Here is a 26,967-nt window from a genome sequence, read left to right on the forward strand (position 1 = left end):
AAAAAAAACCAGCTTTAGACACCAAGTAATTATTTTAAAGAACAAACCATAAATCTTGCTTTTCTGTTTGCTTATGTCATATCTTTATTTATTTTTTATATTAGTTTGACACCAGTATTACCTTCTAAGGCTAGCTTATTACGAATTACAAAAGATTTATAGTCCAGCTCTTCAACAAATTTACATATACTTCCTTTGAAACGTGTGCTTTTATGCTGTTTAAATAGTTCCGGCCAGGTACTTTCGAAAACCTTCAGTTCCACACATATATCAAGCGTTATTCAAAACAATAAAATATTGAATAAAATTGAGATTTCCAACAAACAGTTTATTGAGTAAATTTGCATAAATGTACACTCTGTATTTAGTAAAACAGGGCATATATTACTAAATGCATATATTTACAGTGATGGCGCACATGTAATACGATCGAAAATGTCTTAGCTTCGAGCCAACAAAATGCGCTTCTAATACAAATGCAAATTATAAATATTTTCATGTTCACTAAGAAAGTAATTAAATTAAAAGCTTAGATAGGGTAAATCGAGTGTACTTCGTGGGTGGCCCGATGGGCAAACGAATTCGCAACGACCAGGCCAGAGCAAAACAATTCGCCAAAAATGCAAATACTTGAATACGCCAACATTTAAAAATGCGACAAATTGTTTTTCCATTGCCCAAGGCAAAATGACACTGGAGCAGGTTGGAGGCTATCGAATAGCCAGTGTGAGACAGGCACTTTAGTGACCCCTCCATTTGAACTATGATCTTAAAGTTAAGCCAGGTCTGGCAGCAGATCTGATCTTTTTGGTTTGAATGCTAGAATACGTCTTGTACTTGGATTCCCTGGACGTTCCTCTCGCCCGCGCTAGTACTTCTTGAGTTGTTCGTACGTTATGAAGAATATTATGTTCCAGGGACCCATCCTCACCCAGGTCGGGATGAATCCTTTGTATAAAGCGAGAAGTCCTTCGTTTCTGATCGTCTGCACGGCGCAGTCAAGACTACCGCTATACAACTTTGGTGTGGCGGCCGCCGTGACCACTCCGTTCATCGTTATGCTCACGTGTCGCTGGTTCATCAGGCGTGTCTGTAATGGGGAATAAATCGGTTCAGTATAAGTTAAGCCGGTGCCTAAGCTCTTCTTACCCGTATAACATCGATGGGGGTTGAGGCAATGGCACTGCCCAGACTAGCAATAAAACTCGAGCTGCAATTTGAGCCAATTAGCTATTAAATTCCACACGACGTTCTGGCGAGCTGCACTGCACTTACATGAAATGATTGGCAACGTGATCTCCGAAGGCGTTCATCAGCTGCAGCTTGCAAAAGTCGTAGACGGGCAGTTCCACGGAGGCGATCACCACGGCGCGCTGAGCCGTCGGACCCACTCCCCGCCAGAGTCCTCGTACGCCCTCGAACTTGTAAATCTCGCCAAAGCAGCCCAGCAGGCCCTGGTGCTGACCCTTCCCGTGCACCTGCATCCGCACCTTCAGCACGTCCGTGGGATTGGCGATCGCCGAGGAGATGGCACCTGCCGCTGCCGCGCACAGGATGTTGCTCCACACCCGCTCGCTGCCATCCTCATTCGTAAGCAATCCACGCTCGTTGGCCAGCTTTTTCAGTGTGTAGTATGTCCCGAACTTGATGGTGCCATAGGTCGCCTGTCTTAGAACCGCTGGCCAAATGCTACAGAAAAAATATATAATTTAATAATAAACACTTTGGTAACTAAGGGATCCTATCTCACAAAATGTAAAAATTTTAAAATTATTTAATGTTCTTAAATTTGATTTCTAAATAATTGCAAGTGTCAGGTCTAATACGATCTTGTTTAATTAGACTGTGCCCCCGGTATCAATACCAAATACAAAGTCGAATGAGTTAGCTGATGGACAAAGTTTGCTGACTGATTAAATGCCGCCCCGACAAAGTTTTATTTTTGGCCCGCCGTGAGTAAGCGTTATCTTGGATGTCTGTTTACACAGTTTGTGTTCTATAATGTGAACCGTCATCTTGCAGATTATAAAAGATAATAAGGACTTTAAATAAAAAACACGCTGAAAAGATAAAAGATTATTAAAATAAGTTGTATTTTTAAATTTTTAAAATACTAGTTTCTAAAAAGTTGGTACGTTTAAACTTTTTACTTAACAAATTTTAAGTATTTTAAAAATAATCATCAGCCTGCATTCACATTTTATAACATAAATATTAAAGTTTTAAAATTGAAACAAATTCAGATTCAATATTAAATTGTTCACTTATGTAAAAGTTTAAGGTACACAACGAATTCTAAACTGTTGGGCTTGAAAGATACAGTACTGTTTTTTTATATAGCTGAATGGGGAGGTTCTACTGTACTCCGTGACCCTGCATTCGTTAAGCTCCCCGGCGGACGAACACGTGACTGTCACGTTTGTCGCGATAAGAATGCCATGATGACCATGTTTTGACAACGTGCCAACTGGAGATCCCCCCAGATTGAGGTTCTTACCCGGAATAGAGGGCCCGCAGTCCCTCCTCGCGGGAGATTTTTACAAAGGCATCGGTCATGCCGCGATATCGCAGCTGGGAGAACGTTTGGTCGATTTTCTGACCTTGGATTTGGAGGCGCGTCTTGGTAGTGTCGATGGGAAAGGTGCCTGCAATGAATAGATTTGTTTACAACAATTCGATCTGATCGGAATGATAAGCACTGGCTGGCACCGACACCCTTTGTGATAAGCCTCAGGGGGCGTGGCAGCCGTACATCCCGCGATTTGTTTACCAAATTCCGCCGTGATTGAGGCAACTCCGCCGTAAACGAAAGGCCGCCAATCCTTCACTTCGCCCATTTCCGGCGTCGCACCTGTTGATGTCCGGAATCGAATCGAATTACGCTCGTCCCTCGAAGCGCTCCAGTCTCCCGACACTTGGTTGCGCAACAAATTAGATAATCAAGAGGTTTTATTCAGATTCCATGGGTTTATTTCCTTTAAGTTACCTTATTTACAAGCAAAAACAACAACTTGCAGGCTAGAGGTGGAGAAGCAACGATAATCATATCGATGTAATCGATATATTAAAAAAGCATTGGTGGTATCGATATTTGGCTGGGTACAATCGAAGTTTTCCCATCTCTCATTGAGCGCGTTCCCTATCCCTGGTAGATAAATTCAAATGGATAAATAACGCAAAACTAAATCAAATGTTTACATTCGCTAATCAGTTGTTTAAAAAGGAGAGTTCTTAGAAATTTACTGGCATCAGCTAGATCAGCCTGGATCCAAATATACCTTATCTCAGGTTCTTAACACAATTTTTTTTTGTTTTTGGGGGATAGCTAGAGCTTACCTTTTGGCAAGTACGAATCGGTAAACAATTTAAAAACTTCAGTTTTTACATTACATTTTTTTACATCATTAAAAGAGTGTTAATTTATTATTTTTATTATTATTATTTCTTTGGATAATTAAGTTTAATTTAACTAAACGACTATAAACAAATTTAAATTTATATATATCTAAAGAACTCGATATGTTAATTGATTTACCTGATTTAATCGACTAAAGAAACAAATTTATGACTAATTTTGAGTTTATTAGCTCATGTCTAAATCTTTTATGCGAAAATCAATATTGATTAAATGCCGATTTTAGATAAGCCAATGACAAATATTAACAGTAACGGTGCGAGAGTATCCAAACAAATCGTTCAAAAGCAAACTGAAAAGTGGACCAAGAAATGAGCGAGCTTGAAATGAATATTTTACTCGCCGCCGATAACAAGTTGAATTAGGTTCGAAGATCTGGGAATTCCTAGTCACTATAGCCATAGCCATAGCCATAGCCATAGCCATAGCCCTGGCCCCGTGGTCCATCTGGGGATCCAGTGGTGCAGGTTCTCTGCCAGCGATGACCTTAACTGGCATTTCGTATTTGTTTTGTTTGCTTCGCCTGCAAATTCGCATAATAATTATATGTTGTTTTCGGCAAACGAAACGAAAATACGCTGGCAGTGTGTTTACTACGATTTTTCTATGTTTAATTCACGTCACTTGCCGGCGAAACCGGATCGTGAAAGTTGGCGGCTAGATCGGGAGATCTCCAGTGGGTTTAACCCCAAAAAACGGGCAAACAAGCGGAGAGTCGGCGAACAAAGAATTTGGCAAGTATAGTCTCTTCATCCCAATCCCATTGTTAGGCGCAGGCACAAATGTAATTAATCGGTTCCCAGTTTATTTCGCTTCGTTATGCATACCGCTGCCGGATTCTCCGCTAAGTGATTTTGGCCAGCGGAGCGTTCAAGCCGAAACGCGGGGGCGAAATCGTAAATTGACCGCTTCGGATGTGGGCAAAAAAAATTAGCAGATTAATTCAAGCACTCGGCGAAGTGAGTGCCGCTTGAGCGGATTTATTGAAACAAAAACACGTAAATATTAACGATTACAAAAAACTTGTTCAACGAGTTATGCAATGTACTTTCTGGCAAATAAAGTAGATTAAAATTTTAAAATTATTAATCACAATAGTCAATTTGATATCAATTTAAATTAAGTGTATTTTAAAGAAACTTTTATAACACATTACACTTCAGCTATTACCATCATATTTACATAACTTTAATGAAGTGAACAGATAAGCTTTTTTAACCATTGAAAAATGTAGGTGCTTATCTAGGCTGATCAAGAATATATATATTTTTAGGAATTAGTAACCTCCTAAATATTAAAATGTTTGTCTTTCCCTCCGAATACGGCTGAATACCAAATATGAAATTTCACCAAACAGATGAATTTAAAATAGCTGAACGCTGAACGCGTGCCAGTCACGAAATAGACTTTAATATTCAATATTTCGCGATATGCACACCCATATGGCCATATCAGTTGACAGCTTTCGGTCCGATCATTGTGCCTTGTTAGTCACCCGAGTGGCATGCGGAAATTTCCCAAAATTAGGCATTGCCTTATTTGATTTGATTTGTTTAAAATCGAAATTTTCGGGATGTAACTGGAAAAGCTATATGTTAAAAGAAGATTTTATTTTATTCAAAATGCTAAGATAATGACCCTAAAGATTAATTTGCATGTTAATTTGCAGGAATGTTAAATTCTTGCACAACTTTGGTGGATCTAATTAATGGATCTAATTAATGGCGAAACTAAATTAGTCGAAGACGCTTCCTTATGTCTTTTTTTTTTTTGGATTCTATCTAGTAGAAGTACCATGCATACGATGAAATTAACAAAAAAACTTGAACATTATGAGACATGCTTGCTTTTTAAGGTATTAAGATAATAAAATACGATTTAAATTCATTTTCAATTCAAAGTTGATGAGTGTGGCGATTTAAGTCTTGACTTTAAATTAAATTCCATTCTAGTTATTTAAGAAAAGAATATAAATTAGAATATTCTTCCAGGCGTTTTTATATTATATTTTTAATATCTGGAGTTATGTAAAATTAGTGGAAATTAATCACTTAAAAGCTTTTACAAAACAATGGCCCAACTTTAGAGGCGTTTCTAGTCCGACAGCCCTAATTTGGCAAATGGAATCCCAGATCAATCAGCTAATGGCTCTATCAGGTATTCCCCAGAATGGTGGGCGAGCGACGGAAAAGGGAAAGAAATTTCTTTAATCCCAGACTCGATAAATTAATTGAACTCCAATTTGCATATTTAACACGATGGCTTTTGTTTACCGTTTGGGAGTAAAAACCCCGAGCATCGAAATCCGCATACGGGCAGAAGCTAATTCGAATCGAGTCTGGCGCCAAAGAAATTGCCAACAATCCATCAAGTTATTTGAGCTCCAAGTCCGCTCCATGTGCTAATCACCATTGGGAATGCTTACTATACAACTACACATATACACATATATACATATATATATATGGGGGTATGTTTTTATTCGTCTGATCGGCGTGAAGATTTTATTACACATTGACGTCGCTACTGTCGCCGTGGAGTGATTTCCGATCCGATCCGATCCGGACGGACCGGTCCACTCTCCACTCCGTTGCCGAATCGAGTCTATTTCCCTACCATGCCAAATTCGCGTCGATTATGCAGGAATTTCAGACGCTTCGCGTCTCCAAGTCGCCACAGTAAATTCTGGGAATTTGACAGATTTTATGGTATATGACAACCCAATACTCGCATCATAAATTCATTTCCAGTCGGGCCCACTCGAACTATGCAAAAGAGGCTGAAAATTAGTTGGCCAACTTGATTTTTAAACAATGTGTTGGCTTAACTGGAACTCCCTCTACAGTAGGACAATAGCTTATCCCAGGCAAAAATGCCAAATAAATAGGGATTTAAAACATTATAACAGGTTTTCTCATTTAGATTTTTACAATACACTGCTATCACAGCATTAATAATACTTTTTAATTAGAGGAAAATTCTTTCGCTTTTAGCAGTTAGTATGGCAAAACAAATTGTTTGAATTAGCTGCATAAAACACTTTAATTACTCAATTTCTGCCTAAGAAGTAAACCAACACATAAAGTATCTGGACAAATCAGTTAAATTAAAATACATTAATGCTTAAGAAATAAATATTAAAATGTGAGAATAAGGTTAAGGAACAAGGAATAAGAAATATGTTAGCATATAGTTAAAACGTTTAAGGGGGTTAAACTGTGTGAACTTCGATTTTCGAGCGTTTTTTCAGATATTTCGTATAAGTAAACTATTCCAGAATTAATTTACAAAAGCTTCGTTAAGAAAGATTGGAAATTGGCTAATAAAAAAAATATTTAAAAGTTCTATTACGTTTTAAATACTGATTAAGTTGGTAAATATCCATTAAACGTATCTTTTTTCGTCATCAAACCTTAGGAATTTTGTTTTAATCGACAAGGACGAAAGTTGAGTGGAATAACTCTGTCATTAAAATGGTGTTATAACCACTTGTCCTCGGACTTCCAGTTATGGGCCAAAACCACAACCAAAACCAAGAGCGAAACCAAAAATAAAATCAAAAATAAAAATACAAACCTGTGCCATGTTCCAGCAAAGTGAATGTTAACGATGGCCTGCCTGGGCCTGCTCATACATAATGCATCACACCCGAGCGGCAATTAATCAACAATTAATTTTTATATAAATTGATCGTTTATTGGCTGAAGGCAGGAATTACCTGCTCGCTACCGTGTGCGCCGCTGGGCTCGATGGGGGAAAAAGGCAATATTAATTACTAATTATGCGCGGCGTCAAAGCAACAAAACTAAGGCACATAAATATTTATCGATGTGTCTGTGGGGCTACAGTCACAAAGCAGCCAGAATATATGTTGCTCTGGGACATCTGATGGACATATGGACATGTGCAGATGGCACGTAGGCCAACATGTTGGCAATAAAATGAAAACGAACAAACAATAAACAATAAATCAGCCGCAAATCGGCCGCTTCGAATGGAATTTTTAGCATAGTTCATTGCTGGGGCGACCTTATCGCGATGTTAAGAGATCAGGAATACCATGGAATACAGTCCGGCCATAATTAATAAATTCCAGCGTGCGCCGCCGAATGATTCGGGCCAAGTTGGATTGGGCCAAGTAAGCCAGGTTAACCAGCCGAGGGGCCTCCGACAAACAAACAACAAAACAAATTGACGTCACGCTGGCAACCGAGATCGGCGATCCGATCCTCGGCAAGTGCGACATACGTATCAAGGCTTGCCGGTGGAAATGGAAACGGGTTAAACGGGTACGAGTGCGAGTGCGAGTGCGAGTGCGAGTGCGATCCCAAGATCCCAAGATCCCAAGCAACAAACACAAACAACGGGGACTTAATCAAAAATGTTGGCTGGCTTCAAAACAACTGGAAACAATTGGGCTGATCGAGAAGTTGGCAGGATTTCCTAGGAAACTGCATGGGATTTATAAGCTAGGTAAACCGAACAAAAATAAATATTGCAATTGCTTGCCAAAATATTGAAGCTTATCACTCATACGCAGTGTTGGCCTTTTAGTTTATTGTTTAAAATAAGCTTATATTAAAAGAGTCTAACAAGAATATATGTTTTTGATTATGATATAAAGAAAACTATAAATACAATTATAATATATTGGCTTTCATGCCTCTGCGAAAGTTTTACAAAGTATTACTCATACGCGATGTTGCCTTTTAACATTAAATATACCAACATTACTAGCTTAATAATATTAAATTTCAAAAAATAAGTTAAAATTCATTTTTTTAAAAGAATTAAATTAGATTTGCGGATGATCAGCTAATGAAAGAACATATTTAAAATTTCAGCTATAAACTTGCATTGCTGGATACTTGTATATCAAGCTCATAAACTTTCAATGCTAGATACCTTGTATATCAAGCATGTTAACTTATTACCGACACTGTGTACAGGTTCCTGGCATGCAATAAAAGCACTAAAAAGTCGGGAAGCGACTAGTTTTCATTAAGAGTTACGCCTTCCGTTGGCCAAAAGGTGGCGGCCGGCGACAAGTTGGCGTCAGCCAAATGGGATAATAAGCACGCCAGTTGTAATTTAAATTTTCAGGCCCCAGCAGGTTCATCAACCTTCTGGGGGAAAAGTATTTGTAATTCCTTGAGGCATTTAGTTCAGTGTTGCAGTGGGGGTGAGTGGAGATTTCGGATCAAACAATCAAAATTCAGGTAAAATGCTGTTGACACCAAAACTTTTATGCGTTTATTATTGCTAACTGTTTGGGTAAATTAACAAAATGAATATTTTGCCTTAATTGCAAAATGCAATTTGTTAATTAAAGCAATTATCGGGTGAATCCATTTCTTATTGCAAACAATAAATACGCATTTGTTTTGTGCTAAAAAGTAATGAAAGCAAAAAGTATGCATAGCAAATTTTCCCTGTTTTCTAAAAGTCCAAAGAAAAATATGATAAAATAGGACTACTTTTACTTCCAAAACTTTATAACGTAAGACTTAATATCTAAAATGTATTTCCCTAAAACTTTTTACTTTTTAAGGTTAAAAAAGTCTGGTATTTATGTATACATTATGGGTAAACCTATTTTGTCAGCATGTTTTCTTCATGTTTGTCACCCATTTGTTATTGGTTCTTTGAACTCCTACTCTTCAATCTTCAACACCATTTCGGGCCAATAATTGTCAGCATTTTCCTTGAGCTCTTTGCACATCTTCAAAGCACCGGCACTTGGGCGTCAGTGCAGCCAAATTTGGTAAGATCTCTTAGCCGCATTTAGCCGAGAGATTCGCTCGGCTGGCAGTCCATTCGATGCGCCTCGACAATTGCCAGCTAAATGGGGCTCGGCCTGGTAAGAGGACTGCCATTTATGAAGATCAGGGGTGGGCGACCTCACACATTCCAATACTAGGCACACACCCATTTGGGCAGGCCGGTTAATTAATTGCGCAAAACTGCAAAATAATGCAGAACAATGGCCGGGCAAAACGGTTTGGGGTAAAAGCATTTCGCCAGTGGTTCATGGTGATAGCTCTCCAAATAGCCGCCGAGTGGGACGAGGGCCGTGAGATTTATGGCCATCGCCCAACGCCGGAATATCCCAAGCCGCCGCGACCAAAAAGAAAACATGTGCTTCGGGCCAAGTCGAGAGAGCCAGATCTGCTGAGTTATTCCACTCGATCGGGGCTCTCGGCGCCTCTCGACTCCGACTGACTTAAATATGGGTGCCCCCAGCGAGGTAGCTTCAGTTGGTGACTGAAATTCAGCCCGTGAACAGCTCTTGACAAAGCAAAACACAAGCAAGCTCAAGCTCACTGCTAAACGCGCAAATCTTCGCAAGTGTTCAACAAAATACGAGAGTGTCGTAAAAAATATTATCAAATTTTTAAACAACACCCAAACCCAAAAACTCAACTCAACTAAAATGCAAGTGGAAAAAGTTTGTGCCGCCATCGCGCTCTTCGCAATCTTCGCCAGCGTTGTGGATGCAGCAGTTTACTCCCAGCCCGCCATCTTCCTTCCTTGTAAGTATTTTTCAAAAATAACTCAGATAAATAGTGAGAGTGATGATATAAAAAGGCACATAGTTTTTGATTGCTCGAATTCCAATTTTGAAGTTGATTTCTGAAAGTCACCATTTTTTGTAACTTAGAAAGGAGATACAAAATTACTTTCGTCATGAGCTTTTTTGCATTTTATTGATAGCTGTAATTGTCAATGACGACCCCATCAGTTTAAGTAAAAAGAACAATAAGTTTTGTAGCGGCTTTGAGAAAATCGTGAGCTTTCCATTATTGTTTCGATCAAAAATGTTGACGAGCTGCTGTTAAATGATTGAAAAATTCCATTAGCTTAATGCTTGCTTATGGAGTTTTCTAATTAAGTATCCAATTAATAGGCGACCTTTTCCAGCCACGAAAAACAATAAAAACGAAACAATTATAGTGGCAAACATGCGATTTCGTGATTGATTTACGGCAGTGGCGATGATTATTCGAGGTCTAAGCTTATAGTATGCTCATTATTGGAATCTCGATTTCACAGTTTGACTCAAAAGACTTTGAGAACGCATTTTTGACCAACAGAAGACAGAACTTTGACGTCAGATATCGGGCAGTATTTGTTTATGATTACGTTGCTGGACATGTGATTTATGGGTTGATATGTTTGTGGTATTTGGCTGCTTTCGCTGACGTCAACAAACACATATCGAAATTATAAACAAAAGAAAACAATAAATTCGAACAACGCAAAAGGCGAAAACGAAAACAACAAAAGCTTAAAAACAGACGAAATTTGTCATCTTATTGGCCCCCTTTCGGTTGTGTAGCAGATTCAGATTCAGATACAGATACAGATACAAATAGAGATAGAGATAGATATGAATTTCGGTTTTTTGGGTTTTTCGCATTCGCCAAAAATTAGCATAAGAAATGTGCTGATGCGATGGTTATTATTCAAGCGCTCGACTAATTTGCATCGCTATGCGGATTTGAGTTAGAAAACTTATCGATTATCCCCGGTCAGATTGCCAGATCGCCAGATCGCCAGATATTTTCCTGCTGCTGAATTATTCATGTGTGAAGGTCGTCCGACGTCTTTGGACTGGGAATTTCTAGCATTTCGGCGACTGGCTCACTAATCTATAAGAAATTAGCGCCGACTGCTTAAAAATAGGCGATGAGTTCACGCGCCCCGCGATTAATTGCACAATTGGCCGGAATGCGTGTTCTTTGGCTCTTCGAGTGGTAAATTAATGGCGAGTGTCATTAATCAAACCTACCTTTCTATTCGGTAATTTATTTTTGAGCCCGACAACTCAACAATTCGCAGCCGCAGGCAGTTCGTTATAAATAAAGGCGCGAGTAAGCTCGCCATCTGTCAGCTCGGTCCAGTGCTCGAGGTTTAAATATAAAATAAATGCCAGTGCCTGGCTTAAATCGCAACCGCAACCGCAGGCTGTGTCCATAGCTCTTGTTTCTCATGTATTTATAGTATATCCCAGCGAACGAGTACCTGTGTGCCAATTTTCATGTCGAATGACTGTCAAGTTCGTGCCTTAAGTCTTTCGTTTGCTTCGTTTATGCCAGTCATTGGTAGTTACAAAAATAGGTCTCTCCTCAAGGGGCAACAATTTCCATTGAGCTATTTATGGCCCAGATTGATTTTGTTTTTATTTGTTTAAGAAATTGAATTTGTACACAAAACAATAAACTATGTTTACTTGACTATGACTAGAGTTTGGCTTATTTAAATTTAATTTAATTTTTTAAATTTAAATTATTCCCTTGAAGTGGATTGTTTTTGCATGCACACTCTTAAATTTCGTTCGGACACAATCACGATTTATAGCCACTTCCTCATAAACTCGCAAGACAGGGGACAGCGCATAAATAAATCGCTGTAACTACGACAGCTTCGGGGAAGCAACAAAGAAGACTGGTACACCACTTCCGCTTGCAGCACAATCAACTGAAAACAAATTTAATGCATTGCAACGATCGAGTATGCAAGATTCTTGATATCAGAAAAATTGTTTATTTTGTGGAAATTATCAAGACTTGAATTTAATAGTGTCTAGCCTTTAAATTGTTTTTTTTTAATAACTATTTAAAATAATTTTTTGTTGTGTATTATGTTTTGTATTCCCGTGTACTAAATCACATCTCCCCTCTTATGTTTTTGCAGCCCATCCCGGCAAGTGCTTCGACAAGCTGACCCGCAAGGCCCTGCTGCCCGACAAGGAGTACAAGCCGAAGGGCATCTGTGCGTCTATGACTTGCAGCCTGGAGGCCCGCGAGATCAGCATCGAGACCTGTCCCTATGTGGAGGCTCCTGGCTGCGAGGAGCTGCCCAGCGACCCCAACTGGCGGTTCCCCAAGTGCTGTCCGCAGTTCAAGTGCGTCGACTTCAAGACCGGCAAGGACTTCATCGTCTCGCTGTAGATCGGCTAAATACTATATATACCCAAAACGTGATTTTACATGAAATGTATTCGTAGTTTTGTAATGCCCGAAAGAAAGAATGAGAGAGCGACTGTGTGTGTGTGTGCGTGTGTGTTTGTGATTCATTCCTAATTTATTTATTTTAATTTGTAAATAACACATTATCTGCATAAATTCCCTTCCCCCGTCATGTTTTCACGTGTGAACATAATTCAATTTGTTTTGATTTATTCAAAAGTCCCTGTATGCGATATTTGCAAGTATGACTAATAACCAGCAACCAACTATGTTTAGTCCGTAAGGTTTAAGAGAAGTAATAAAAAAAATGTGAAATATGCAAATGTTTACTTTAACGGATTGACTTGGAAACGTGATTGGCGAAGTCATGTCCAATTTTGAACGTTTCCCCGCTGTGTTTATTTGCGAATATCCACCGGATTACGCGCTCTTCTTTTTTTGGACTTTGTCAATAAGCCACCAGATTATAGCCGGCTGACTCATCTGGGGATCATTTGTTGGCGTTGGGCAAACATCGCACATGCCGCATATGAAACGATCCGTAGCAGAGCTCCAAATACGATCAAAAGTTTATTGCTCGGCGAGTCCAACGGTTTACCGACTTTGCGCCTGATGGGAATACTAAGTTTATTGCCTGGTTTATTAGAGCCAACAGGAAATGCCGGTGCCCTAACTCGAAAACCCACTCGATTGCCAGCTGTGGATGTTACAAAAATAGAAACTGAATGCTAACACTTAAAACCAATAAAGAAAAGCAATTACAGGTATACTACTTGATATGGTTTGTGTACTTTTTATTTCCAGATTCAGTAGTTCTTGGTCTAAAGACTTGGTAAACGGGTAATTACTTAAGTATTAATAAAAAGTAAGTATTACTTTAGGACCCTGTACATTACTTAATTAGGAAATTTTGTATTTTGAAGTTCTTTGCTTTCTCATGGTGAGCTACAACTCGAAAAGTTGGGCTGAAATTGTATTTATTTTTTAATAAGAATTTAAACATGCCATGGATGCAGTGAATACACGCTATAGTGCATTCGTAATGACAGCTTTCGCCGTTCACCGCGTTTTCCCAACGGCCTAAATTCAAAAATCAAGCCGAAACGGTTGAACCGGTATGAACCGAGATCAAACAATCGATATATCGTTAAAAAATCAACGTTTTTTGCGATTTGGTATTTTTTTAAAGGAAGAGTTGTATTTTTGAATAATCCAGCTACGGGCACACTGCTTGGGCGTTTCTTTTTATTTACGTTTGTGAATTTGTCTTATTTTGCTAGGAAAATCCAATAGTTTAGCCTGAATCTTGAAATAAAATGCATTCCCAGACGAATCTCATAGCAGTGCTGCTGCTGGCAGCTCTAATTCACGAAGGTAAGTCCGACTTTCAGCTAAAAAAGTAATTGCCTATGTGTAATCATTAAACTCAATTGTTGACAGGCTCCGCGATTTGGTGCTACCGCTGCACTTCGGCGACGCCCGGCTGCGCGGAGAACTTTAACTGGCGGGGAATAGGATTCCTGGGCGAGCGCTGCCCGGAACCGAACGACATTTGCGTCAAGGTGACTGAGAGACGCGGAGGTAATTGGAAATCCCTTATAAGCACGTGACCAAGACCCAAGCCCTCATCACAATCCCTTTCAGCCATGGAAACTATCACCCGCGATTGCCTCAGCGCACTAAGCTTCCGCAAGGACATTCCCGCCGATAAGTACGAGGGCTGTCGTCCGGCCGCCAAGGACGAGAGGCTGGCGCACTACGTCAACCACACGATCAAGGAGCACGACGTGCGGCGAGACTACTTCATGGACACCACGTTTTGCTTCTGCTTCCTGGATCACCGCTGCAATGGAGCCAGTGGACTGCAGGTGTCGGCAATAATGGGTCTCCTTACCGTGGCCACTGCGTTGCTCCTTCGCTAGAATCTCCAAAAGAGTGGAGTGCCCAAGTGCCTTACTAACTCACTCAACAACGACGAATCTCGTCCAACATTCCGTCCGCACACTTTGTACAACTTTTTGACATGGCTTTACAGCTTTTGTAGTCTTGTGTTTACTCAACTAATTAAATACATTTTACCATATTTATAAACAGGATTGAAATCGTTGCTTTAAAGGACCTCCACATTCTTGGGCGCCCGGTAATCATAGGAGGCCACCTCGGGATGGGCCACCAGGTGCTCCGAGTAGACTTCGGCCAATCGTAAGCACTGATCCACGGACAGTTCAAAGGGGCGCAGTGTGTCCTGCACTTCGGCGCGCTGGAACAGCTTCTGGGTGACCTCCTCCCGATCTTCCGGAGGAAGCAGGGTTCCAAAACCACGGCGACAGTACTTCTGGCGCATGCTAAAGATGTGCCGCACCACGCGCTCAATGAGAGAAAACGGAAGCTGCGTCTTGGGGCGCTTCAGCGGTATGACCTTCACGACGCCCACATCCACCTGTGGTTTTGGAACAAATGCTTTGCCCGGTATGGTGAACTTCAGGACGGGCTCTGTCCAGATCTGCGACATCACCGACAACCTGCAGCGCTGCTCGCCGCCCACCGGCGCACAAATCCGCTCGGCCACCTCCTTCTGGAAGGTCAGAGTCATGCAGGTGTCGATGCGCCGGAACGCACCACGTCTAGCGGCCAAATCCGCGTACCAATTGATTAGCAGCCGCGTGGAGATGGCGAACGGCAGGTTGCCAATCAAGTGGATTCGCTGTGAGGTGTCCGGGATGTGCTGCTCTATGTTGAAGCGCAGAATGTCGTCGTAGTGTATGTCAAATTGTATGTTCAGCGGACTGGCGCACTCCTTGAGAAGCAGTAGGGTCTCGCCGAAGCGCGGATCTTTCTCCACGAGCAACAGTCGCTGTGGTTGGCGGCGCAGAATAGATCGGGTGATGCCACCGGGACCGGGACCCACCTCTAGAACCAAATCCCTTGAATCGATCCGTCCCGCCGACTTGACAATCTTATCCGTCAGCCGCTCGTCCATGAGGAAGTTCTGGCTGAGCTGTTTCCTGGCCTGCAGCCTGTAGAGCTTAACCAGCTCCCGAATGGTGGGCATTGGAGGCAGGCGCATGCCGTTCTGGAGCACACGGGCACTAGCTTGGGCCATCTGCAATAGTAATGTTCTAGAAACTGGACACATGGTAATCCACTTCACTCTCACCTTGTTGTGCAACAACTTCAAAAGTGTAAAACGGTGTGTAAAATGAAGAAAACGCTTACGAACTAGGGGAAACTAACAACGACTGGAGCTAAGATGACACCTTCTTGGGCTCCTCGAAGTCGTCCAGGAACTTCTCCTGCTGCACCGAGAAGATCGAGTAGCCGTAGATGGCCAAAACGGAGACTCCCAGTGCGCCGGCGGTCAGTAGATTATTGCGGCGGATACGTTTCAGCTTTTGCACGCGGTCCAGGTTCTGCTCCTCAATCAGTTTCATAAACTGCAGTTGGGCCTTGTCCAGCTTCGGAGCGTTTTCCCCGTACTTGATATTAGGTCCCTGCTCCGATGCCGACATTATAAACGCTGATAAATGGGGATTTATTCGTGTTTTCCTCGCCGATTTGGGAATTATGAAATCTCGCACACAAATAGTGTGACCGCAGGGTGTCCGTTAGGATATAACAAAAATTGCAGGGCTGGATCACACAAGCCCGTTTGAGTGGCAAATAAAAAAAAAATTAATTTTATTTACTTTTTACTAAATTTCCTAGTTAAAAAAACTTCTGAATACCATCGTCGTGTGGGTGAAATTATTTTGATTTAGTGGGACAGAGTCATAAGTTGTCTTTGCTTCGAAAGAATATGTCCAGTTCCACTTGTTATACATTTAAAATAAAACATAAGTAAATAATATGTAAAATAATTTTTGAAAATCAACATGATCCCAAACGCTACATCCGGCAGCACTGGACGGCAAGGAATATCAGATGGCAGCGCCAAACGAGCGTGGTATTTTTTGGCGCCCGCCTCGGCGGTCACTCTAAATCAAGCTGCGCGTTTGCGTCCGTTACAACGAGTGCTTAGTTTAGTTTTCCTCTATTTGGGGCCCTGCGGAATTGGCAGTTCACTTTCGTTGGTGGCTCGAGTGCGTCGTGCGGCAGCGGAAAACGTTTTTCCAGGCAGAGTGCGCCATTACTTGCCTGCAAGTCAGTCACAGCAATTTATCGGTAATTGCCCTGCAAAGTGCGTAATTAGAGCTTGGGGGAAAACTGCGTTTTCCGCAATTCAAGAACGTGGTCCAATTTCAACTGAGTACGAAGAATTGTGAGTTTATTGTGATTCGTAGATATAATGTGGTAGGCATAGCCACGGCGATGTCTTTGAAATGCGGAAATGAAAGTACAAATATTCGGTTGCGTGTTTGGGAAACTGCTCTGAAAATTTTACGGCCAATAACAACAAAGGCAAAACAAACGCGTAATTGCAGAAATCAGCTGTGTACCTACGGACGAAGCAGAGCCAGAGCCCCAGAAAGAGAGGGGCCACAACACTCCGCAGGCCGCGCGGCCCCCAACGCCCCCCTCCCCCACAGAGCATGGAAAACCAACAGCTGGTCGTGGAGCCCTCCCTCTCGCGCTCTCATTTTCTCTCTCACGCTCTCGCTCTCCACTTGTTTTTACCCTATTTGGACTAACATTTGTTTTTGTTTTGTTTTGGTTTGGTTTCTATTCAAAGGCTTTGCCAGATTCTCCCTAGACAATTACATTTTGTTATACCCTGTTTAGGTTTTAAATGTAGAGGCAAAATGGAAATACTGAAATGGATTATTTTATATTTTACTAATAAGCAAAGAGGTGTTGTTTTGTAAACTAAAGAAACCAAACTTAACTAAAGAACCATATTCTAAAACAAAGAAGCATTGAAATCGAAATCATTTAAGTGTGTACAAAATACGTTTACCAGTTTTCAAGACTATTCTGAATTCTTAGGACTTAAGGTTTTATTTTATTTCAGATATTTCTTTTTTAAGTTTGAGACAACATAATTTTTGCAAATAAATGTGACACCTAAAATGTTGTATTCGTAATTTGTAAAATATATTTTCTTCTCTAATTTTTGTATTTACAATTGTCCATTAAAACATTTCGATCGATCGAAAAAAAGGCATTCCTTTGTTGCTCTATGACACGTGAAAATTGCAATTAATTATGAAATTCCCTCTTGCAGCTAAATCAAACGCGTTTCGTCAACCGCCGTCCGCTTAAACAGTAAAAAACAGTAAACAAACAATACAAATCTACAATCTCACGCGAATAACAATAAAGCAATCGTTCAGCAATTGGTGCAAGAAGACAAAAGCAACCGTATTCCGAATCCAGATCCGTAAAAGATGGCGTTTATTTCGAAAGATTTTCGGTCTCCGGGGGAAACTTGGATCAAAACCGAAGGCGGCTGGGAGCGTTCCAAGGTGCTCGAGTGCGGAGGCAAGCGGAAGCGGTAAGTTAACCCCATTTTCTTATCGGCAAACACGCAACTTTTCACAAAAGACCTTTGATTTTCGATGACAAAATTATTTTAATTTCTGTGACTGCTGTTGAATGAGACGCACATCTGACAATATAAATTTGTAAGCGTTTTTATGTAGTCCCATTCGTCGAAAAAAATAATCAAAAAAAAAAAAAACACTTCAAATTTCCCTTACTTTTATTTACACAATTTTGTTTCTCATATGGGAAAGTAAAACGCATTTAATTTCGCACTTTATTGTTGAGGACCAAAACAAATCGCTGATAGCTAAATTGATTGATTTCATGTTTTTTATTCGTGCATGCAGAAAAGATTTACGATATTTTCGTATAGGTATGAACCGTCACCTATAGTTTAAGTTATAGAGGTTCGACTGTAAGCTAAATGGCAAACAATACCTTTATGATTTCACAATAACTGCAGCTTCGTTTTTCGCACCTTATAAGGGCTTCTGTTGGTAATCTTTCAGTCATCCAATTCAAAAATTACGTTCGCTTAACTGCAAGTGCGATAAGATAGTTTTACAAAATAAACATTATCTAGGCAAATGCTTGAAAAACAATTACAACTCAAATCAGTTAAGTTTTGATTTATTTATCGCACTATTATTAAGTTCAGTAGGAGGTAATAGAAAACATACGTATGTATATGAAAGATCTTAATCGTACTGAATTTGTTGTGGCATTTGGTTAGTCATAGTTTCAAGTCACGTTTCCATTAGCAAAAAAATAGTCTAGAGCAATGACCAGACTTCCGTATCGTAATTGATCGCTAAATTTCCATTTTGAAATGTTTACGTTTTCGCACAAATATAGGTTCTACTTGCAAAAGCCTACTTGCAGAAATCTTATCGGTAAAGATAGCAATTGGCCTTGAATTAATTTGGCCTCGATAACCTACATTTCTAGTATTCCTATATTTAAGTATATACTTATATGTACAATGTACATATAGGCTTATATTTAATAGGCTTGCATGCCGTTAAACTTTAAACTTTAGATAACATTTCAATTTAAATCTACGCTGCGTCTAACAGTTTCACTGCCGAAACCTTTAAATCATTCAGTTTTAGACTCGCTTTTGTGTTCAATGCCCAGTGGTGCCATTGAAGTTGGCCAAAGCGAAGCGACGAATAATTGTTGTGGCCCAGACAATGGAGCCCACTTCCCTTCGTTGGCTTCGAACAGATGGTTGCCTAAATTTAAGCCCCAGGCAGTAAAAAATCATCAAATGTGTGACAACAAATCCGATGTATTTTGTTCCCATGAAGAGGCACACTTAAGGTACCTCAAATCGCTGTGGAATATCTTGATTTATTTAAAGTGTCATTTGGGCTAGTGATTACAGGTCGATCCGGTGAGTCACTCCAAATGGCTGTGTGAAAGTAGCAGAAGTTCCAGCGATTTCCCAATATCGATTGGTGCCTTGGGCAGTTGGGTTGGCTGGGTTGTATCTCTGTCATTTGATCGATTGCTCATTTGATTGATTGCTATTGTTCGCTCGAATGCAATTGGAAATTGCAAGTGGAACAAAAAGTTTTTCAAACATTAAGACAATGAATGGTGAGAGTGGAAACGGAGCTTGCAAAAAACCATTAATTATCATGCTTCGCATTGTTCAAGTTCGTAGAAATAATAATAAAATAATATATTTAAAGTCTGATTTTAAAAGAAAATTGCACTCTATAAAGGGAGACAGACGTTCAAGGTCTTTACAAATATAATATTTAATTGCGCACTTCATATTCAACTAATTTATTATAATATTGAATTTTAAACATTAATTTGTTTTTCATTTGACAAGAAGATGGTTTTCCAGTATGCATATATTTATTGAAAATACTAATTTGATGACTGACATATACCCAATCGATTCGATGGGGAAGTTGGGTGGAAAAAGGGAGTTGGGAGGTCGGAAGTGGGCGGTGCGGAACCTTGAGCTTTTGGTGCCGTTGCAAGCTCTCTCACAATCCCATACTTTGGCCTAAACTTGACCGAGTTTAACGCCTACGGTTTGTAATTGCATGGTTAGCCCACGTATATTGTAAATGTTCCTTTGGGGTTTTCCAAGTTCCCAAGGCTGTTATTTCACGGTCTAGCCGTCTAAAGGTGCTCTAATGGTGCTTAATATGCATTTTGGTGCCTACCTTTGTTGTGTTTCTAATTTTAAAATTCTTTCAAGTTTTTGGGGACCACATCGTACAGCTGCGGTCAAAATAATAAATCAGAAAAACAATCTGAAAATTTTTTAAAATGTTAACAATTTTTTAAATAAAATATATTGTTTTTGAAACATTTGTTACATATAATTCTTAGATTTACATGTGTGTTTGTTTCAGATTTAGGAACTATTTAGAATACACAAAAACATCAAAGAAGAACAAGGCTTACATAGCAGTGTTTTTATGTTGACCCCAAATGTATATTCCTGCCCGACTAGATCACTAGTGGCGCTATTTCCGCAATTTTCCCATTTACGACTACTCGAAATGCTAAAAATAAGCGCCCATTCCATGGATTTGGTGCGTTCTTTATGACTTGTCAAAAGTGCACTTTAAGTTCTGTCTATTTTTCTTTGACATCTACCGCGTGTGCGTTCGGTTCGAAGTTTTTACGATGTTCTGTCTTATGTAACTCCATGGCCTATCTTAAAATAACACACGCATTTTAAGAGGTCAAAATCAAATGGTGTTGTATTGCCCAGGGTTTCGGTTATGAAATGGTCGAATTCCGCCGCAATTTTAAAAATTACAAGTTCATTTTCAAACTTTATTTTTTAACATTGTCTTGTTGAAAGTGGAGCATTCGTATTAGTCTGACTGACGTGACTGAATTTCCTTGAAATCCATAAATTGTGTTACAATATGGTTTTCCTAGCGATTATGAAGCGTATTTACCCGGTTTATCGCCAAACTTGCGTGTCCATTTCGTAACCCTGTTAAGCACTCGCTTTTGAGCATTACCCAACTTTCTTTCTGGTCAATTAAAAATTCAAATGGCCGTCGCTCGGCACTGAACCCATTAGATAATGCCTGAAAATAATAATTAGAAATGCCAGATTGCATGGAAAAGCGAATCCAAAGTGTGCACGCGGACGTGCCGACTACTTGGACTCCAAGTCGATGTCGAAGTCGAAGTCGGAGTCGGAATTGGACCCACTTTCACTGCACTCTTCGCTGCATATCTGCGGACCAACGATCGCCCGCCCGCTTTTTGATCGATTTTCCTTCCCGTCTTCGGCACTCTTTTTCTTTTTTTATTTTCCACTATATCAAGATACATGAGGTAGAAAATAGCTTTTCATATGAGTGTAATAAATATAAAATACACTCGTTTGTTTGTGGTTGCTTAAAAATGATTGATGAATTTGCGCTTAAAAATTGGTATTTTAAAGAAAATTCATAAAAACAACCATTTAAGGCTAGACTTTATTTAGAGGTATAATTTTATAGACATTATAAAACATATAAAGCTGGTGGTATTTATAAACTTTCTTATTCTTTCATGCTAATACTAGATAGCATAAAATTTAACACATACACAATATTAATTGACAAAAAGGTTAGAGTTCTAAAACTTAATATTATTTTACAATTTATTGATATTCAAAATTGAATCCCTAGAAACCTTTTCTATCTTGCTTTATATTTTAAATAAGATAATCAAATTATCTCGAAAGTAATGCCATTAGGGAATTTAAACTAATTACGTAGTTTTATTTATTTTATTTCCTTTTCATGCAACCAAGACACATGCTGACATGCCTAATTATACCTTTTGCAACCAAAGATTTTCATTCGTAATGAGAAGCAAGTATCTCATATATGTGATCACTTCCAATTTCTTCTAAAATTAGAAATATTCGAAGCGCTTTCGGGCTCCTTCACTGGTCCTCAACTCCATTTCCAATTATTTATGTCGAAAAAGGTCACAAGCGTAAAAATAGAAAAGCGATTTTCCGCTGCAACTCGAAGTTTTTCCCGCTGCGCCTGCCAGTCAAAAAGAAGGGCCCCGCACTCCGATTCATTTGTTTAATTCGCTTGGAGAAAGGTAAACGAACGCTTGATGGTGACGTCGTTGAGTGATTTATATGATTCACGTGGTCGTCGGCCGCGGCATGGTCTGTTGGCTGGATTGGATGATGGCTGTGGGCAGGGCCGGAGTTTTCCATCCGATTCGGAGATCCAGAGATCTCCGGAGGAGGAGGGATCCAGGGAGCAAGAGCCGCAGCCCGAGCACAAGCGCAACCATTTCATTGTTCGTCAGCTATTTTTATACAGATCCGCAGATAATTGCACATTTACCTAAAACACAGCCAGCGACAACATCACGAATTTCGAGCATGAAAACGGAAAGCGAAAATAATAATAATCAAAACACAATAATTGGCGTTGTAAATTGCAATACTAAAGTGTTGGCTGGGATGGTCTGATTTCTTTGTTTCTTTTATCTACTCTGAGCAATGCGATTTGATTTAGTCATTTTGGAGTTATCTTTATGAATGACAATAAACAGTTGACTTTGTTGTGCGTATCTTCATCTATTTATGTATGAGACATCCCTTAACAAATAATGATTAAAGGTAAATTACTCACTGTTTTAATTACATCTTATTTGGTAGTTCTTAAGGTTAAACCAATTTCTTAATTTTTGAACGACTTATTTTATTAATAAACAAGGTCATACACATTTTTCTTATTTTTCATTTAAACTGGGCTTAAATGCATCTCCTTATTTCACTTAAATGAAATAAAAATAAAAATCTACAACCAACATTTTTCTTCAAATTAACTTACCCAATTGCATACGTATTGAATTCAAAACTGGGTCTAAATGCATTAATAAAACCTTTTTTTTTTCTTTACATCTCAAATGAAATACAAGCCCAAATCTAAAACAAAAAAGAAAACCATAATAATAACAGATCAAAGCAGCAACACATGGCAGTACAATGCACATGAACTATTCTACATTACGTATACGAAGTGGTGGCCAATAAAAGCGGTGACCTAGTTTGTGCCAGGCCAACTACGGTTCTCGACTCTCGACTCTCGACTTGCTCAGCTGGGGGCGCATCGGAGGAGCTTTTGTGCGTTTTCTTTCCCAGTTTCTCGTTCCTCGCCCCCCACTTTTCTGTCCTGTCTTTGATTGCTGCTCTCCTTGGAGCATCTTTTGCAGCTCCTGTTGGGACCGTGAGTGGATTACCACTGATTACGGACCCAATTCTGGGTCAGAATTAGATTTACTCTGCTTTCGCGAAGGACAAGCCACCCATGCCCAGGACAAATACCTGAATAACCCCGCCAACCAAATCGATGCGCCTTGACCATTTGCGGTTGTGGTTTCGACGAGGACACGTCCTGTCCTTGGTTTCCTTTAAATTGTTTTTGATTTTTCTTAAACTGGGTCAAACTCTGCTCGTCTCTTGGAGACTGCACTTTGACTTATTGAAGTTTTCCCCCATAATTGCCTGGTAATTACCAATTTCTTAGTCCGGGTTTTTTTTGCACATCTTTCAAACGCTGCAAATGTCGATTTTCAAGGTCGTTAATGGGTTTCACTTTTGCTTAATGCCATTTTATGTTGGAAGTGTCTTAAAAAGTCTTTAAGCACATCATAGAAAAAATATCTATTACACTTGCTGCAATTATTTACTCATTCCACCAATTTGGTTCCATAGATGTGTGTTTTTCATAAACTCACCATTTATCTGATGATCTTAAATCTTATGTACAAAAGATACCCATCTGCTAAACGTTTTTATTTCCTCTTGCCTGCCCAAATGACACCTAGCTTCGTTCAAAATTGAATTGCAAATGTGTACAATTTCACAAATTACGCGACCCACCACTTGTAATTGCATTAAACATGGCTAAAAACTTGACACTCCGCTGGGTTTCCTTCTCTCCGAATTGCTTAATTTAATAACCGGACAGAGCCTGAGATCAGATGGTGGGAAATTGGCCAGCTTCCGCCTCATGAAAAGCGACTCGCAAGCGTTTAACACTTGTAAGCCTCCAAATCCAAATGGTAGCTGCATTTGCAGTCCAAGAGTTGGCATAACACACAACTGGCCAAACAGGTTAATCCCCCAAGTTGAGTGCAGTGTCATAGAGCTGGACCGAATCACTTCCGAAATGTTGCATTGACAATGGATTATCTGGTCTTACACTGCGGCAAAAACAACAAGGCTATTTACGTTTCACAAAACAATTTGAAATGGCTGAGGCTGAAATGATATTTCTTTAAAAACAGAATTAAAGTTATTAATATACATTCACAAAAAATCGTAGATAAGCTGAAGAAAATAATCCTTTTGATACCACTTAGTTTGAACTTTGTTAAATTCTTTTATCTATATTACTCGACATCTTATTGATGATACTTTAAATATTTTGTTGTACTCTTTGCAGGCACCACTCGGAAGGAAGTAGCAGCTACCAGGACAGCGACAGTTCGGAGGATGACGCGGTGATGCCACCGCATTACCACATCACCATCCGATGCACCAGAGAAATAGCAGGGTTCAATGGTCTCAGCGAGGCTGTAAAGCGTCTGGATTTTCGGCGATCGGTGCGTGACCGCAAGAGGTTCCACTACATCTGCGCCTTCCTCCTACTCGTGTCCAACAAGGGCATCGCCAGTCTGCCGGGCAGTGCCCAGCGCCAGCTCCTCCAAATGGTCGAGGAGGTGGCGTCGCATGGTAAATAATCTTGTATATTATAATCCTCAATAAACAGTGTTTAATAATAGTGTCTATTCCCCCAGTGAATGACAGTCAGCAGCATCCAAATGTGCTGCGTGGCCTGGCCCTGAAGTTGGAGCACATCGTCAGCCAGGAGAACCAGAAGTGCTGGGGCAAGCCCCTGGGCAGCACCTACCTGTGGAAGGAGCACATGGCCACCATCAAGCGCATCCAGCGCGTCGCCAGCCAAATCGAAATCCGAGAGGTAGGGGTATAGTCTGAAAAGCATAGAATGCGAATTCCACAAACCTCAATTAAAAATATTTTAATCGAAAGTCATATTTTAATGGCAGTGTCAGCTCTTAATCAGTTACAGGGGTTTCAATTAGAGATACCTATTTAATTTTAAAACCATGAAGTTGGAGCAGGTTTCTATTAAGCACAATAACTATTTCTTTGACAACGCAAGAATTATATCTGAGATATTTGGAAACATTTTAGAGTTCTCTACTCATCACAACCTCTTTCTTTTCAGCCCGATCCAGAGGCCAAGCCCAAGCTGCACGAGCTGCCGGAGGAGTGTGTGCGAGAGATCATTCTGTGCATCGCCGACCATCGGGACCTGGAGTCGGCCGCCGAGGCCTGGGAGACCATGGCCAAAGCTGGTCTCCGAGCAGCGCATCTGGCGCGAGCTGACCCGCTTCCACTTCAACCAGCGCCAGATCCACACCATCCTCGACCTGGACAAGTTCAAGCAGATGGGCGAGATCAAGGACTGGAAGCAGATCTACCACCAGCTGCGCCGGACCTATGGGGTGAACGACGACTACCAGTTCGCCGAGGTGCTGGCCCTGTGCCGCTCCTGCTGCTGCCTGTTCTGGCCCTCGGACGGGCATCCGTGCATCGTGGACCAGAGTCCGGACTACAAGCAGCGCCTGGAGGAGGCGGGCGGACAGTTGGCCCTGGCCCAGCCCGTGCCTCCGGCCCAGTTTCTCAAGTACTTCTCGTTGTAAGCCGGCGGGATCGGACCAAGGGAGAGAGATAGAGATAGATCGAAAGCTATTTTTATGGAGTGGATGGGATAGGCTGATTGTGAAAGTCTTTATGCGTGTGTTAAAGTTTTACCCTTAAGAGAGGAGAAGTGGAGAGAAGAGAAGAGGAGGATCAGAAAAAGCAAAGTGATAAAGAAATCCCTAATCTATAACTACATGTATGTATGTATGTACGTAAATCGCCAGGCTCGTTTCTATTCGTTTGCAGTTAGTCCAGGTAGCCAGCTAGCCAGGTTACCAGATTACCAGGTTACCAGATTACCAGGTCAAGGTTAAGGTTCAGATTCAGATTCTAGTTCAGTTCTTTGCCAACTTGTTGTATTGTTGCCTCATCTACGTTTGAACCACAGTCTGTGCAGGTCCGAAGTTTACTATTAGTTGTGTAGACATATTTATCGACTCGCGTGTCAGTTGCCAGGGTCCAATTTTGGGTCGCTAATCTTTGAGATCGGAGTGGTTATAGACTTATTAAGGACACGCAAAACGAACTGCCACAAGACGAGAATAAGCGATTGTATTTTGTCAAACTGATTATTGCAAAACGTGTGTCGAGAAACTATTTTTAAAGTACCAGTATATATAATTAACGATTTGTTCATTTTAAGACAAACGAGCAATACACTTTTATGCATGACTTTTGAACGATCTATTGTAGGGGTTAAGTGTAGTTTCTTTTACGTATATCAGCTGCTTTTGGTGCTAAATCTTAATTTAAGTTCCAACGAAATCAAATCAAATACAAATCAAACCAGCTCCAGCTCCAGTTACCCTGTGCCCAGTGCGATCCGAATTCGATCTGTAGTTCCAAGTAGAAATCATGTGATGTTGCAGGAAGCAAAGCTAGAAACGAATACACCTACCTAACGATAACAAATCTTCAAGCAATTTTAAGAGTAATTTAATGGATTACCGCCAGATTAATCCCAGCCCTAAGGCAAGTATTTCCAAAACCAAACCAAACCAAAACCCTTTTTGATGCCTGATAACTCCGTGCTTGATCAAACAGAGCAGACATATAGCTAATGTTAATGTGTATAGATACCCGTTGGTGGAAACCCAGATCCAAGCCTCATGATTTCCCTGTAAAATACCAATTCGATCACATTAATTTTACTATAACTATTACTATTGTAAGTACGAAAGTTTTAGCATTCTCAATCAATTTGTTTGCAAATATTTCTACGCAAAATAAGTCTCTCATTTTATGTTTAAAATAAACTTGCAAATATCTGTGGATCATTCGTGTTGTTTCAGTGGGATACATGTCTTGGGTTTGGATATTATTAAAACATACAAATTTTATTGTATAAGAAACTTAATGGCAATTATTTTAAAATCTCATAAATCTCATTTTTAAAAAATATATAAAATATATAATTAGTA

At 40.2% G+C, this 26,967-nt stretch overlaps 6 protein-coding genes across 8 annotated transcripts; 3 read left to right on the forward strand and 3 right to left on the reverse strand.

Moving 5' to 3' along the window:
• Window positions 1–307: 307 nt before the first annotated feature.
• Window positions 308–3,037, reverse strand: LOC128257618 (mitochondrial uncoupling protein Bmcp). Of its 3 annotated transcripts, XM_052988691.1 has the most exons (6): window positions 2,987–3,037; window positions 2,714–2,914; window positions 2,498–2,645; window positions 1,276–1,689; window positions 1,150–1,210; window positions 308–1,090 (listed from the first exon to the last, which is right to left on the reverse strand). In XM_052988691.1, the coding sequence occupies exons 2-6, from the start codon at window positions 2,835–2,837 to the stop codon at window positions 869–871; spliced, it is 969 nt and encodes a 322-aa protein (XP_052844651.1). In that variant the 5' UTR covers window positions 2,838–2,914; window positions 2,987–3,037; the 3' UTR covers window positions 308–868. The 3 variants fall into 3 exon arrangements, with proteins under 3 accessions (XP_052844651.1, XP_052844652.1, XP_052844653.1); XM_052988692.1 differs by lacking the exon at window positions 2,987–3,037 and having other exon boundaries at window positions 2,771–2,980; XM_052988693.1 differs by lacking the exons at window positions 2,498–2,645; window positions 2,714–2,914; window positions 2,987–3,037 and adding an exon at window positions 1,865–2,078.
• Window positions 3,038–9,661: 6,624 nt separating this feature from the next.
• On the forward strand, window positions 9,662–12,710 carry LOC128257619 (uncharacterized). Its single transcript, XM_052988694.1, has 2 exons — window positions 9,662–9,948; window positions 12,113–12,710. Exons 1-2 carry the CDS (start codon window positions 9,849–9,851, stop codon window positions 12,367–12,369), a joined length of 357 nt encoding a protein of 118 aa, XP_052844654.1. The 5' UTR covers window positions 9,662–9,848; the 3' UTR covers window positions 12,370–12,710.
• An 877-nt stretch (window positions 12,711–13,587) lies between these two features.
• LOC128257524 (uncharacterized) lies at window positions 13,588–14,483 on the forward strand. Its single transcript, XM_052988574.1, has 3 exons — window positions 13,588–13,761; window positions 13,828–13,968; window positions 14,032–14,483. The coding sequence occupies exons 1-3, from the start codon at window positions 13,704–13,706 to the stop codon at window positions 14,307–14,309; spliced, it is 477 nt and encodes a 158-aa protein (XP_052844534.1). The 5' UTR covers window positions 13,588–13,703; the 3' UTR covers window positions 14,310–14,483.
• On the reverse strand, window positions 14,416–15,490 carry LOC128257523 (dimethyladenosine transferase 1, mitochondrial). The gene has a single exon (XM_052988573.1). The coding sequence runs from the start codon at window positions 15,488–15,490 to the stop codon at window positions 14,498–14,500; it is 993 nt and encodes a 330-aa protein (XP_052844533.1). The 3' UTR covers window positions 14,416–14,497.
• Window positions 15,491–15,632: 142 nt separating this feature from the next.
• LOC128257525 (cytochrome c oxidase assembly factor 3, mitochondrial) lies at window positions 15,633–15,996 on the reverse strand. The gene has a single exon (XM_052988575.1). The coding sequence runs from the start codon at window positions 15,894–15,896 to the stop codon at window positions 15,633–15,635; it is 264 nt and encodes an 87-aa protein (XP_052844535.1). The 5' UTR covers window positions 15,897–15,996.
• A 361-nt stretch (window positions 15,997–16,357) lies between these two features.
• Window positions 16,358–26,823, forward strand: LOC128257467 (F-box only protein 25). Its single transcript, XM_052988484.1, is given in 6 exon segments — window positions 16,358–16,645; window positions 17,549–17,818; window positions 24,261–24,550; window positions 24,616–24,797; window positions 25,068–25,190; window positions 25,192–26,823. Coding segments are annotated over 5 exon segments (1,056 nt in total). The 5' UTR covers window positions 16,358–16,645; window positions 17,549–17,711; the 3' UTR covers window positions 25,546–26,823.
• Window positions 26,824–26,967: the final 144 nt, after the last annotated feature.

The sequence above is a fragment of the Drosophila gunungcola genome (genome assembly GCF_025200985.1).
Source record: "Drosophila gunungcola strain Sukarami chromosome 3L unlocalized genomic scaffold, Dgunungcola_SK_2 000002F, whole genome shotgun sequence".
Classification (NCBI taxonomy): domain Eukaryota; kingdom Metazoa; phylum Arthropoda; class Insecta; order Diptera; family Drosophilidae; genus Drosophila; species Drosophila gunungcola.